This window comes from Cataglyphis hispanica, chromosome 8 (assembly GCF_021464435.1).
Source record: "Cataglyphis hispanica isolate Lineage 1 chromosome 8, ULB_Chis1_1.0, whole genome shotgun sequence".
Lineage (NCBI taxonomy): Eukaryota > Metazoa > Arthropoda > Insecta > Hymenoptera > Formicidae > Cataglyphis > Cataglyphis hispanica.
In genome coordinates this window covers 3,147,205-3,159,428 of record NC_065961.1, presented here as the reverse complement: position 1 = coordinate 3,159,428, position 12,224 = coordinate 3,147,205, and the positions used below count along the sequence as shown (strand labels likewise).

Genomic DNA, 12,224 nt, shown 5'->3' with positions numbered 1-12,224 from the left:
ATATTAATAATATTATCGACTTTAAAGATAATGCACATCAAACAAACATAATAGATTATAAAATGTTTGAATTTGTAGCAAAAAGAAAACATAATAGTAAAATCGTCAGCTTCTCTCTCTCTGAACTAATACTTCACTAATTAAAAAATTTATGAAACTTTGATAATACAAGATTCCTATTTTTCCAGAAAATATGTTGAAAATATATATATATTATTATTTTATACTTATATACTTCATTTTAATCACACGCATATATTTTCATATTTATTGTTATTTTCTTTTACGTAAAAAGAAAAAAAGCTGCTTGTGCTGCACTATTATTTATCACATAATAAATAAATGTACTATGCTACAATTTCTGACTAAACAAAACAGAAAAAATATAAAAAATTTATTTAAATAAATTATTAAAATTATTAAAAATATTATATATTAAATTATTAAACTCTCGATTAAATATAACTAAATTATTTAAAAAAATTAAGTATATATAATAATGAGTAAAAAATATCATATAACATTAGTTATATTATGTAAGTATTAATCTCTAAACAAAATCTATATACTATTTCAAAAAATGCAATTTTTCAGTTTTATACAAAGTATTATATGTATAAAACTTATTTAATTAATGCATTCTTAAATAAATTCTATTTTTATAAACTATAATAAACTATAATAAAATAAATTTAAATTAATTGCACATTATTATTGTAATTTTGCAGTACTCAATATTTTGTGGGACCCAGTAATGATATCATTGAGGAAGATTTGGCAGAATTACCTTCATGTGTTTATGCAGGGAGGTCCACGCAGCATGTCACGCACACGTCACCACATACACATTCTCCCTTGCACTACCATATGCCAGTTTCAACGCCAGGTATTGATCATTAAATAATTATAATAATTCAGCATTTGATTGTTTAAATACTATTACATGATTTTTTTTTCAGATCATAATGACACAGAGATGAATGGTGTAGAAGAAGGTTATTATCCAAATGGTAGCCCTTACAGAATTCAACGACACGCCGCTAATATTCGTGAAAGAAAACGTATGCTCAGGTAAGAAATTTTCTAAAGTAATAATAAGAGTTAATTTTTTTTCAACTAAAATGTTTTACGGATATGTCCGTAATAAAATTTACAATAATACATGTATTATAAAAGTATAATATGTGTCTAAAAATTTTTTAGAGATATCAAAAGTATAAAGTAAAATTATCACACAAGCTACTTTGCAAATCATTATTAAAAAAAAATTATTTCTTAATATTTATTATCCGTTATAATATTAATATTTTTTACATTAATAATAAACTGATTTGCAATGTGATGTGTTACACACATATACATACACACTTTAAGATTTCTTTTTATATTTTTTTAACAAGATACTATATATGAGCGGATTGTCAGTGTGATTGCAATTTTTAGCAGCATCAACTCGGCTTTCGACGAGCTCCGGGTCCACGTGCCGACGTTTCCCTATGAGAAGAGACTGTCAAAGATCGATACCTTGCGCTTGGCTATTGCGTATATTGCGTTGTTGCGCGAGGTCTTAGCGGCCAGGCTCGATCCTTTGACGTATGTCGAGAGGTGCCTTAGGGGTGAGATAAATGGCGAACGCGCCGAATGGAACACAAGCGGTATATGCTCAGTTTTAATTGCATTAAATATTTGAAAAAGGACACTAAGAATTATACACATACATTACATACTAATACATATAAAATCAGATAATATCTCATGTTACAAATGCGTTTTTCTTCTAGAACGTATTGAAATATTATTAAGTGAATAATTACATATATAATTGCCATAAAATTATTATGATTTTTTCAATTGAAGAAAAAATATTTCATTGTTGTTTTATATTCATAAACTTTCATGTTATATTAACAGTATTAATGCATTCTATTTCTTACATTAATATTATATATAAAATTATTTTTGTTTAAAAATTAATCATTATTACAACGCGAATAAAAAAATTTTATTTTAATATTAAATTAAACGAGAGAACTAAATATGTGTTTTCATCTGTAAAATAGCTACATCATATGTCAAGATCAAAGTAATCCATGCTATGTAAGTTTCTGTACAGATTTATCGAAAAAGTTACAATATACATTTGTTTATAAAATCAATCTTATGAATTTTGCAACATGTTGATTTACAAATCACGCAACACATTATGACTTCTCATTGTATCGTATATTACAATAATTGTTGCAGATCTGACAGCACGCTTGTCTTGGATAAATTGGGAGAATTTGGGAGTAAATCCAAATCGGCGATCGGTGCTTACAACCCTTGCGCTGACAACTGATAATATGAATTGAATATCCTACAAAACTTTTTCGTAAATCACACAGCAATTCCTCTTTTCTTTGTAAATACCTTCATGTTAAGATAGAGAGAAAGAGAGAAAGAAAAAGAAAAAGAAAAAGTTTAAAAACTTTTTCGCGATCTCGTTTAATTTCATGTGCAATACGAGCGATGAGTATTGTATTCAGTATCTACGTGTAAAAGAATTAGTTAGTGCAATTTATAGTATTTGCTTTGGAATAAAATCGATGCTATTCGAGATTCTTGGTTATCTTTATTATTATTATTATTATTTATATATATGTGAGTGTCCACTTTACATACAATATAGGTTTTTATCTTACACTCTGTCGTGAATTATAGATCTTTCAAATTGACCTTTATTATATTATATTATATTTACTATATCTTCCTATTACATTAAATACAAATTATTTTTATAAAAATGATTAAAAATTAATTAAAAAAATAATTGATTTTTTATCTGTTTTTAATTGTATAAAAAACATAGCTTAAAAAATATGATTAATACTTCACGTTTTTCTTATCAAACACTATATACTTCACTTTATTTAAATTTATTTTTTAAAGCATAAATTAAAAGAATTTAATATCAATAAAAAATGTATATTTTTATTTTTGGAATTGATCTTGTTCACGAACTAATACGTTTGCCTTAATTTTAAGAATTTTTAATTAAATAATTAAAACATTACACCCTATAAATCTGACGCTCTCTTTTCAAGAGAACCTTCATTTGTCGATTTCTCATCGAATCAATTTGTGCATGTGTGCAATCGACGAGCGTGACGAGACATGTGAAAGACGACACTACCGTGATAGTCGACCAAAGTGCTCCGTTTCTCCGCGAAACCTTTTTTCGTTCAGTAGTATCTCTCTATTATTCCCGATGAATGCTGATCATCTTACCTAATCTGGATATTGTTTATAATTTTCCTCGATCTTTTGAGTGAGAGAAGATTTCGGAATATCTTAAGAATTAACCGATATTGATCGTCTTTTAAAGTACGAACTACGATTTCACGTTCTTGTAACGAAAGAAATATATTTGATAAAAGAGAGATTTTTTTTAATAAGATTGATAAGATTCCATCAACTCCCCGAAACCGTAAAGAAGAGTGAATAAAGTTATAAGGTATGTATTTTCTCAACTGTACTATAACAATACTGCATTATCTTGCAAATTTATTTCTATTTTCTTTCATTGTTCACGAAGAATTATCTCATTCTAAATGCAGAAAGTATAATAGAATGCACAGTTAATAGCAAGGATTTAATTTTATAATTTGCTGATTTAATTATTTATAGACAGACAGAAAACGAAGAAACTTATTCAATTAAAGTTAGTTATAAATTACATTGATATTGAATATGCCGGAAAAGCAAACTTTTTCTCTGTCGGATAATCTATAATAAAAACACAGTATCGTGAAAAATCTTATAATAATTTAGGTTAATGGAGGTATCACCAAAAAACTTGCTCGAGCAGTGCACCTTTCAAGAGAAAAGAGAAATCTCTAAGGACATCGGTCCATCACGTGGAAAAGATCAAAGTAAAGATGTCATTGAAAATGCGAGTTATATTGCCTGTCGCGACTTGATCTCGAGTTCAACATCCATTGGTCAAGAGGAAATATCTGACAGAAAGACAGAGGTGATTTTATTGGAGAAAGAACCAGATAGAGATCATTGTGAAACAGCGAGTCGCCAGGTGATCGAGCTGAGCGACAGCGATTCCAAGATGATCCTGCGCCGACAATTTGGAGAATTGAAAGAGAATAGAAATTCAAATTTGCAGAACGACTCGACGTACTATGAAAACATGGAAATTCTACGAAAACTACCGCCAGATACAGTCGTGATAAGACAAGAAACGAGAACAAATAAGGAGGATAGCGATTATAGAGAGTTGATGGAAACGAATAGCAGTGGAAGCAGCTCGACATCCGGTTGCACAGCTGCTAAAGCAAAAAGATTCACCCGAGCTATCAGGAATAAAACGTGAGCAATATTAAAAGATCCTTGCAATAAATCGATGTAGAATATTTTTGTCATATTTAACAAAGAAATATGAAAATAAAATTCTATAATTTTATAATTCTATAATTCTAGACCTATTATCAAAAATAATCACTGATTGACTATAACAAATTCTTCATTCGAAAAATTTTTCTAATTTCTTTTTCAAAAAAACTGGATTTTTTTACCAACTGTATTTAAATTAAAATTTAATAAAGAAACAATTAGAACTACAGAAGAATCTAAAAAACATTTAAATTTTTTTACATACTTTGCATTATAAAATAATTATATAGAAAAAAATTTATAAAAATTTATAAAATTATTTTATATATTAAAAATCTTCACAAATGAAAAATCTGATATTAATCGGATTAAAATTTGCTTCTTTACATTCAAAATTTGATGCATTTTCTAGTCGTGAGACGGTAGAGGTGAGACGAAATCCTATGCGGGTATCTAAGAAGAATATTGATAAGGATTTCCCCCGATCTAAACAACGACTATTAGTCAACAGTAGGAGAGAAATTCGCACAAATTATGAAACCAACAAACGTATTAAATCAGGCACGATGCCTTATATGAAAACTAGATCGGTCACTCGGAAAATGTATACTGTAGGTGCAACTTATCAAGCACCTACCAAAAAAGATGAGACTGAATGGAAGGAATGGCCTGTGCATGGAATGCACGAAAGACCGGTTTACCATCCTCAAGTAAGAAAAATTATCTTTCCTAGTGTCTCCTATTATTATTCTTCGTATCAAATTATATTCTTAAAAACTCGTTACTATAATTTAACTCTTAATAGGTAAGATATATAATTTATAAAAACTTATGAAGCTACAATAAATAGCAATTTTCGTCAAAACTTTTTCCTAAAAGAAAGGAAAAAATTTTCAATACTATAAATTCGTTAAAAAAAAAAAATCTGAATGAGCCTCATTATTTCCAATATCTTCTATATATGATCTTATGGTCTTTAATCTCTTTTATATAATCTATTTATTTTCTAGGCTGGTCTGGCAGTTGAGTACCTAGGAAGGTGTTTCACCAGCCTCGATGGATTATCCTACTGTGAGATTATCGATGAGCCGGAAATCGAAGTGGTCGCCGTCGATCCGCATCGCGATCGACGAGCCCCTTCTATCGAGAAGAAGCCAAAGGGAAGGACGAAAGGAAAAAGCAGATGTTCGTCAAATGCCAAAGATACGTGTAATACTTACTTCTCCGTGGAGGACAAGTCCTTCGAGACATGCATGCATGGAAGTCTTCACTGCGTACTCGGTTATTGCTCGCAAGTTATAACACCAACGTACAAGCAAGCTGTCGAAGAGAGAAAATTAACAGTTTCTACAACTAAGAGCTCTTCGGAAATATCAGCAAAGGAAACGGCAAATGTCATGAATAACGCCATAAGTTCCTCAGAGAATGCCATTAAGTTTGCAGAAAAAACAAAGATAATTGAAGCCATTGCTATAGCACAAAACGCTCAAAAGAAAAATGTCATGAATAACACAAACGGTCGAAGAATCACTGCGACTTATCCATCATCTTCAGCAACGTATATACCAGAAACACAGAGATCGATTGGGGAGAGCGATGGCTCTAAAATTATTCCGCAGAACGGAGAGATGATCAGAATGAATTTAAAACGAATTTTACGAGACGCTTCAAACAACTCTTTCATCTTGCTAAGGAATTCGGCTGCGAAAACGAGCGACGAAAACTGCACAGCAACCGTAAAGGATGTCTTTAATCCAGCCAAGTTGGAAGACGTGTCTGTCGATGACAAGACACTGCCAAACATGTCGTCGATCTATAAAAAGCTAATTTTGTCGAGCGAACCGGCTTTAGGTCGCGAAGAGTCATCAGTGAAAAACAATTTGTACACCTTGAAGAGATATTCTACAAACACACGAGAGAATACGGCAAAGAAGACTTTCTCGGAAAATCAGTTGGAAAACGAGAAAATCGTTCATGCTGCAAAAGAAAATCACAAAAGTAAATCCGCCGATAAAATAAAGATTAACAGAGAGTCAAATGATGAAATGCTGATGATGAGTTCCGGCAAGAGCAGTACGCAATGCAGTGAAACTTCGGAGATCGCCAGAATCCTGTCAGAATACAATAATAGTACATTGAGAAAATCTGCAATGCATAATCGAATTTATGATTCAAAAAATATGAAAGCCAATATATCGAATTCAGGCGCCAAAGCTTTGCCGAAGGACTTCTGGCAAAAAAATATAACAGCAGAAGAAAATCAAAACTTCACAATTCCGGATATAAATGCGGATCTCGATCTCTTGCAGGAAAAATGGAAGAGATATAATGTGTCGCTAGGAGAAAAGAGCAAAGATAATGAGACTGTCAACAGCACACAAAATGCTCGAAACAGCTGTTCATTAGAGAATAATCAAGTTTTTTTCATAGATCGACAGATGAGCTTAAATACATTAAAACATGTGAAAGAAAAATCTGCTAAAACATTTAAGGAACGTGAAATTGTTATGACTGAGACAACACAACAGGAAGGTAAATCAGAGTATTCAAAAGATGAAATTGAAGTCTCGACAGAACCGTTGCAGGAATTACTGGAGAATACTGCAATTTTATATTGTGCTGCCAGTGGCGTTCACCAAGATGATCTATCGAACTATATTGACACTCTTGACAGCAAGCAGAGCATTCAATGGCTAGATAGTTGGAATAACTCGGTCGTGTAAAAAGTTGATGATAAAATAATATTTTACTGTATACGTATATTATATCGTTGAATTTAAAGTTATGTTTATTTATTATAAAGAAATTTTTATCTACAAGATAATTTCGTAGAGCAATTTGCTTATAATAAGTTATGGTACATTCTTTTCCGTTTATTTTATCTATACAAGCAACATATATAGAGGTATTGATATGAATAATATTATGTATATTAAAAATTACAAATATACTTATATTTTAATAACAACTATATCATTATTCTCTTTTATAAAACATTTATGTTAAATTACTGATTTTTTTCTAATATTTTTGTCCATTTTTTGCTTTAATTTTTTATGTATATATCATTATTGTTAGAAGTGTCTAAAGTTGTGCACGATTGAATTCTCAAGACATGTGTACTATGTACACACATTCTGTCTAGATATCCATGCATTAAGATTTAGAATTGTGTTCAAATAATAAAATTTATTGCATTATATTGTAAAATTCGCAATTAATAATAATAATTGTTTTCTTTTTTGTCAAGACGTAGTCAGATAATATAAGCTTTATGCAATCACATAATTAAGAGAAAAATTTAAAAACAATCTTTTATGTTTGCATTTAAGATATTAATCAATAAATACAAGTAAACATTCATGTTCTATTACTTCGAAAATACTAAGAATATCTCTATAAATCTCTTTAGCTTTATAAATATTATTTATACGTTAATCTCTCAGAGGATAAATTGTCTCGTTTTCATGATTAGTATTATGCCGTCATTAATTCCAGCATATATAAAGAGGATGCAAATAATAAAAATTGCAGAATAAATGAAAAATAATGCTATAATACCTAAATTTCGCTGTCAATCTCTACCCTGCCTCCGCTTTCGATGTGTGTACTTACGAGCACTGTAAATGATTAAAAATATAATAGATAAAGATCATAAAAATATTGTTATACTTTGTAACAAAGATTCAAAATGTACAATATTCAAAATGTTTTTAAAATATATTTATAATTTAGCATCTTTTTTTTATTAAAAGAAAAAAATTGCTGATTATCGAGTTCAAATAAAACATGCAAATAAAAGATTTAATATTGAAAAATTTTATGATATTAATTAAATATTCTATAGTTAATACATATATGTATATTTAAATATATGTATTATCAAAAAATATCTTAACATCTTTGAAGGATCAATTATCTACACAAATATTCTATATTAATGTTTTAAAAATGTTTTCACCTGTTTCTGTCAGATTCCGATTCGCTTCCTTTACTAATAGTCTTACTTTCAGTCAACTCTTCGCTGGAGGATTCATTTTCACTGTCAAACTTCCGAGTAGATCCTTTACCGCAAGCTTCGTCATTTTTAATCTTTATCGATTTTCTCTCACTTTTCTTGGAAGATTTTCTCTTCTTTTCGTCTTCTCTTCTCTGACGTCTCTCCTCATCAGAAGTGTTACATCTCGTTTCCTCTTTACGCGACGACCTTCTCTTCCCCTCGCGTTTTTGCGATTTGTCCTGTTTGCTAGAATTACGGGAACTTGACGTCGAGTATCCGGTATCTTGACGACTTTTCCTACAATAACAATAAATTAAATATAATAAATGGAAAATATTTGTGCAATAATTTGTCATGTTGCAGTTTTTTCTTTTTTAAATTTTCTTTCGTTTTAATATACTATTTTTTTTATACAAAATTTATGCACATAACACTTTGTTTTCAAAGGATATATTGAATCTTAATAATAAATTTCTTTCATTATTCATTATTATTCTATCATTTATTTCTTTTTTGTAATTCAATAATTTAATTATTTTTTTTCTACATGGGAAATAGTCGATATATGCCAACCGTTTGGAACAGACAACATTTCTCGGGGATGAATCAAACTTATCGATATCCTCCATCGAATCTTCGGTTTCACTGTAATTTGCCTCTATATCTTTATCACGTCGCCTTTTATGCCTATTATCATCTCGTGAATTCTTCATTCTTACGTTCTTATAAATGTCACCTCTAGAAATAATGCTAATATTCGACACTTCCATTTTATTATATTTCTTGCTCCGTTTGCTTTTGCTTTCGCTTTGTACCACATAAAGTCGATACAACTGCAGCAATATTACAAGCGTATTTTTGCATGTAAAAAATATGTTCATGTAACTGACTATCTGATAATGAATTATCAATATCAAGCGAAATGCTAGAAACGGTCCGTCCTGCAAGATAGAATAGATATTTATTAAATAAAATTAATCTTAAAACTCTTTTATAAGAGACTTTATCAGATTTGCGTCAAAATTATATTCATTAAAAAAAGAAATAAACAATTTTAAAGGCAATAAAGGACTCTCTTCCCGTTATCAATAAACGTCAGCTATATATGAAATATTCAAATAGAAAAAAATTTATTTACAATCACCTACTTAAAAATTGAATCAAAATATTACCATTGTGTAAAGCAATATTTTTCGCATTTCGCTGTCCGACATTTTTTTAGATTTTTATATTATTCAGTGACATACCTGAAGAATCATGTTCAAAGCGATTCCCCATACATCGATACTGCAGCAACTAGTTTCCGTCCGGATCTTTTTCTTAGAGACGCTACTGGAGAGTCGAGATTTCCTCGATTTAGTAGCAGTTAGCACGACCGTAAATTGCATCAGGGACCATGCCCAAATACTTAGAGTCAGGTATACAAGCACAGGCTCCCTCGCTATTCTGTCTTCCTTGAAGGAGTCGAAGAACTCGATAATGTCAGCCGCAGTCCCGATGTACACTAACAGAAGCTGGCTTAATTGATCGCGAGTTAAGTCACCTTTCGGTAACATCCACCGACCGATTATTAAAACTAACATTAAAAATTGTTCGATTAAAGTGACCCATGTTTCCGTGGAAATTTGAATGTCCGGTAATTGAATATCAACCTGAAAAATAAAAAAAAAATTTGTTTTAATAAATTTTAAACAGTCTCTGCTAATTAATTAATTATTATTATTGAGCTATATACAAGGTGTTTTATTTAAATTAAGACCCAAATATATAAAAATGTCCATAAAATTAACAAAAAGTTTACTGTTAGACAAAAGTTGTTTGATTTTGAAAGGAATATTTATAATTATTTCTTACAATAAAAAAGTGATAAAAATCATACGTACGCCGAGAGCTTCTTCTAGATGCTTTAAATCACCGGCTGCTAGATTGGACAAATCGAAATTCTCGGATATGTTGATATCTGATTCGCGAGATCTTAATCTTCTATCCACCTTGTCCAGTTCCAATAGCCAAATTGCAGGTACCACACTACTGAGATATAAAAATACAGATGGGCAAAACCTGGAAATATAATAATAAAAAATATATAATAATTTATATATATATATATATATATATATATATATATATATTATTATATTTCTTTTATAAATTTTCTATATAAATAGTCTTACATATTTATATATAAAAAAATTATATTTATATATAAAATTTATGTATAAAAAATATTAAAAAAAAGTTTTTTATATATTTATATAAGAATAATATTCACATTCCATTATCATATATTGTAATACTATTTTTTATATCAAAATTTTTAAGGAAACACAGATATGCGATGCCGAATTCTGAATCTAATGTTTAGCTACAAATTTATCGATGAGTCAGGTAAACGCAATCAGGTCGCAGTTTGCTTTCCAAGATGTCAATAATTTTTGATCCGGCTCGCATACAATACACATAAACACACACACACACACACACACACATACACATCCTGAATAAAGCGGATTCTAACTCATCAGTGCTCGTGTTACTAATGCTCCAATTTCCGTCTGTCAAATCAAAATGTTCTCACAATATACACGCCCTTTCCGAAAATATCCTTTTACATTAATCTCGCAATGACAATCCTATCTGCAAAGTTTTATCACTATCTACAATATTGCCTATATGTAATAATCATTTAAATAATCTAATCTCGATAATTAGACAGTAAATTTAGACAAAATAATACTTTAAGTATTATATATGTATACACGTATCTGTTATTTATTTCATTCAGTTTTAATTTCAGTTAAATGTATAAAATATTATTTATAACAATTACCACAATTTGTAAAAGAAAGAAAGAGTTGTGCGTACGTGTATGAATATATGAAAATATAGAAAATTACAGAGCTTTACATGATGATTATTTAATATGAACAAAATATGTAAAAAATAAATAATGAAAAATGATTTATATTATGTGACTCAAATAAACAATATTATAAAATTAAATCATTTAATAACTAAAAATAAATTACAATTAATGCAAAAAGTTTAAAATGTAGAGTTTATTTAAAAATAAATGTACAATAATACTTTGTTTTTTTTTTCATTATTTGTTTTTATATAAATAATTAAAAAGTTAAAATATCTTTATCTTTTTTCTTTTCTTTTGTTTTATAAAATCAAATAAATTTCATCTTTTTCGCGCGTACAAGTAATATTTCTAAAAAGTATGTCTGCATCGATAGTTGACGTACCATTTCCATTCTTGATTTTCCTTTATAGTGAGCGTAAAAATGCCCTCGAAGAACAGCAATAAGATGGGACAACTCAGGTACCAGAAAAATGGATTCTTCTTGAAAGTTGTTACTTGCCAAATAGCGATAAAGCCATGCGATGCAAACACCAGGCGCGTGAGAATTGCCTTAATTGTCGCTAAGAACTTTGTCATAATTGTTACTGTTATAATCCTTCGTATTTGCGCGCGTACCGAATTGACCTTCTCACGTACACATGTCACTCGCGTTTAAATTGCATGTATATTTCACACATATTCTCGTTTAAACTTATATTTTATATATTTTTAAATATTGAAAGAGAAATCTCGAAAAGATAAAAATATTATTTAATTAAAGTAAATTAAATATAATGATCAGGAACTATAAAATATGTGGAAATAATCAGAGAAAGAACAGGATCGAAAGACGACTCGCTAAAGAACAGTACGAACTATCTGATAAACGCGATGCGGACATGCGCCCTTTGGATAGGGGTGAATTCTGGTCTTCCATGAATCTTCTCTTCCTTCAAGATTTAAATTCATGTTCATTAAAAAAAAAATTCTGCG

General features: G+C 29.5%; 3 protein-coding genes across 5 annotated transcripts in view; 2 read left to right on the top strand and 1 right to left on the bottom strand.

Annotated features, from left to right (window-relative positions):
- The window catches only part of LOC126851726 (basic helix-loop-helix transcription factor amos), a 3,219-nt gene extending 643 nt beyond the window's left edge, over positions 1-2,576 (top strand). Inside the window, exons 2-5 of one of the 2 annotated variants that reach the window (XM_050595977.1) lie at positions 729-886; positions 960-1,071; positions 1,447-1,655; positions 2,245-2,576. In XM_050595977.1, the coding sequence (XP_050451934.1) occupies positions 729-886; positions 960-1,071; positions 1,447-1,655; positions 2,245-2,351 (586 nt within the window). In that variant the 3' untranslated portion in view covers positions 2,352-2,576. Of the gene's footprint in view, positions 1-728; positions 887-959; positions 1,072-1,443; positions 1,656-2,244 lie in introns of both variants that reach the window. The other variant, XM_050595976.1, reaches the window with a different exon arrangement.
- LOC126851724 (transmembrane protein 26) overlaps positions 1-12,224 on the bottom strand; it is a 23,399-nt gene extending 11,175 nt beyond the window's left edge. The window contains exons 1-6 of one of the 2 annotated variants that reach the window (XM_050595975.1): positions 11,635-12,224; positions 10,267-10,444; positions 9,631-10,035; positions 8,957-9,324; positions 8,345-8,680; positions 7,945-8,003 (exon numbers count right to left, since the gene is read on the bottom strand). In XM_050595975.1, coding sequence (XP_050451932.1) covers positions 7,958-8,003; positions 8,345-8,680; positions 8,957-9,324; positions 9,631-10,035; positions 10,267-10,444; positions 11,635-11,828 — 1,527 coding nt within the window. In that variant the 5' untranslated portion in view covers positions 11,829-12,224 and the 3' untranslated portion in view covers positions 7,945-7,957. Of the gene's footprint in view, positions 1-7,324; positions 8,004-8,344; positions 8,681-8,956; positions 9,325-9,630; positions 10,036-10,266; positions 10,445-11,634 lie in introns of those variants that run through there. The other variant, XM_050595974.1, reaches the window with a different exon arrangement.
- On the top strand, positions 3,815-7,106 carry LOC126851629 (uncharacterized). Its single transcript, XM_050595779.1, has 3 exons — positions 3,815-4,359; positions 4,796-5,093; positions 5,394-7,106. Exons 1-3 carry the CDS (start codon positions 3,815-3,817, stop codon positions 7,104-7,106), a joined length of 2,556 nt encoding a protein of 851 aa, XP_050451736.1.

Excerpts from the sequence above, each read along its gene's own strand:
- LOC126851629 (XM_050595779.1), top strand. The coding sequence starts at position 3,815 with ATGGAGGTATCACCAAAAAACTTGCTCGAGCAGTGCACCTTTCAAGAG. Across the intron at positions 4,360-4,795 it reads CGAGCTATCAGGAATAAAAC|TCGTGAGACGGTAGAGGTGA; the intron begins GTGAGCAATATT and ends TGCATTTTCTAG. Across the intron at positions 5,094-5,393 it reads GACCGGTTTACCATCCTCAA|GCTGGTCTGGCAGTTGAGTA; the intron begins GTAAGAAAAATT and ends TTTATTTTCTAG.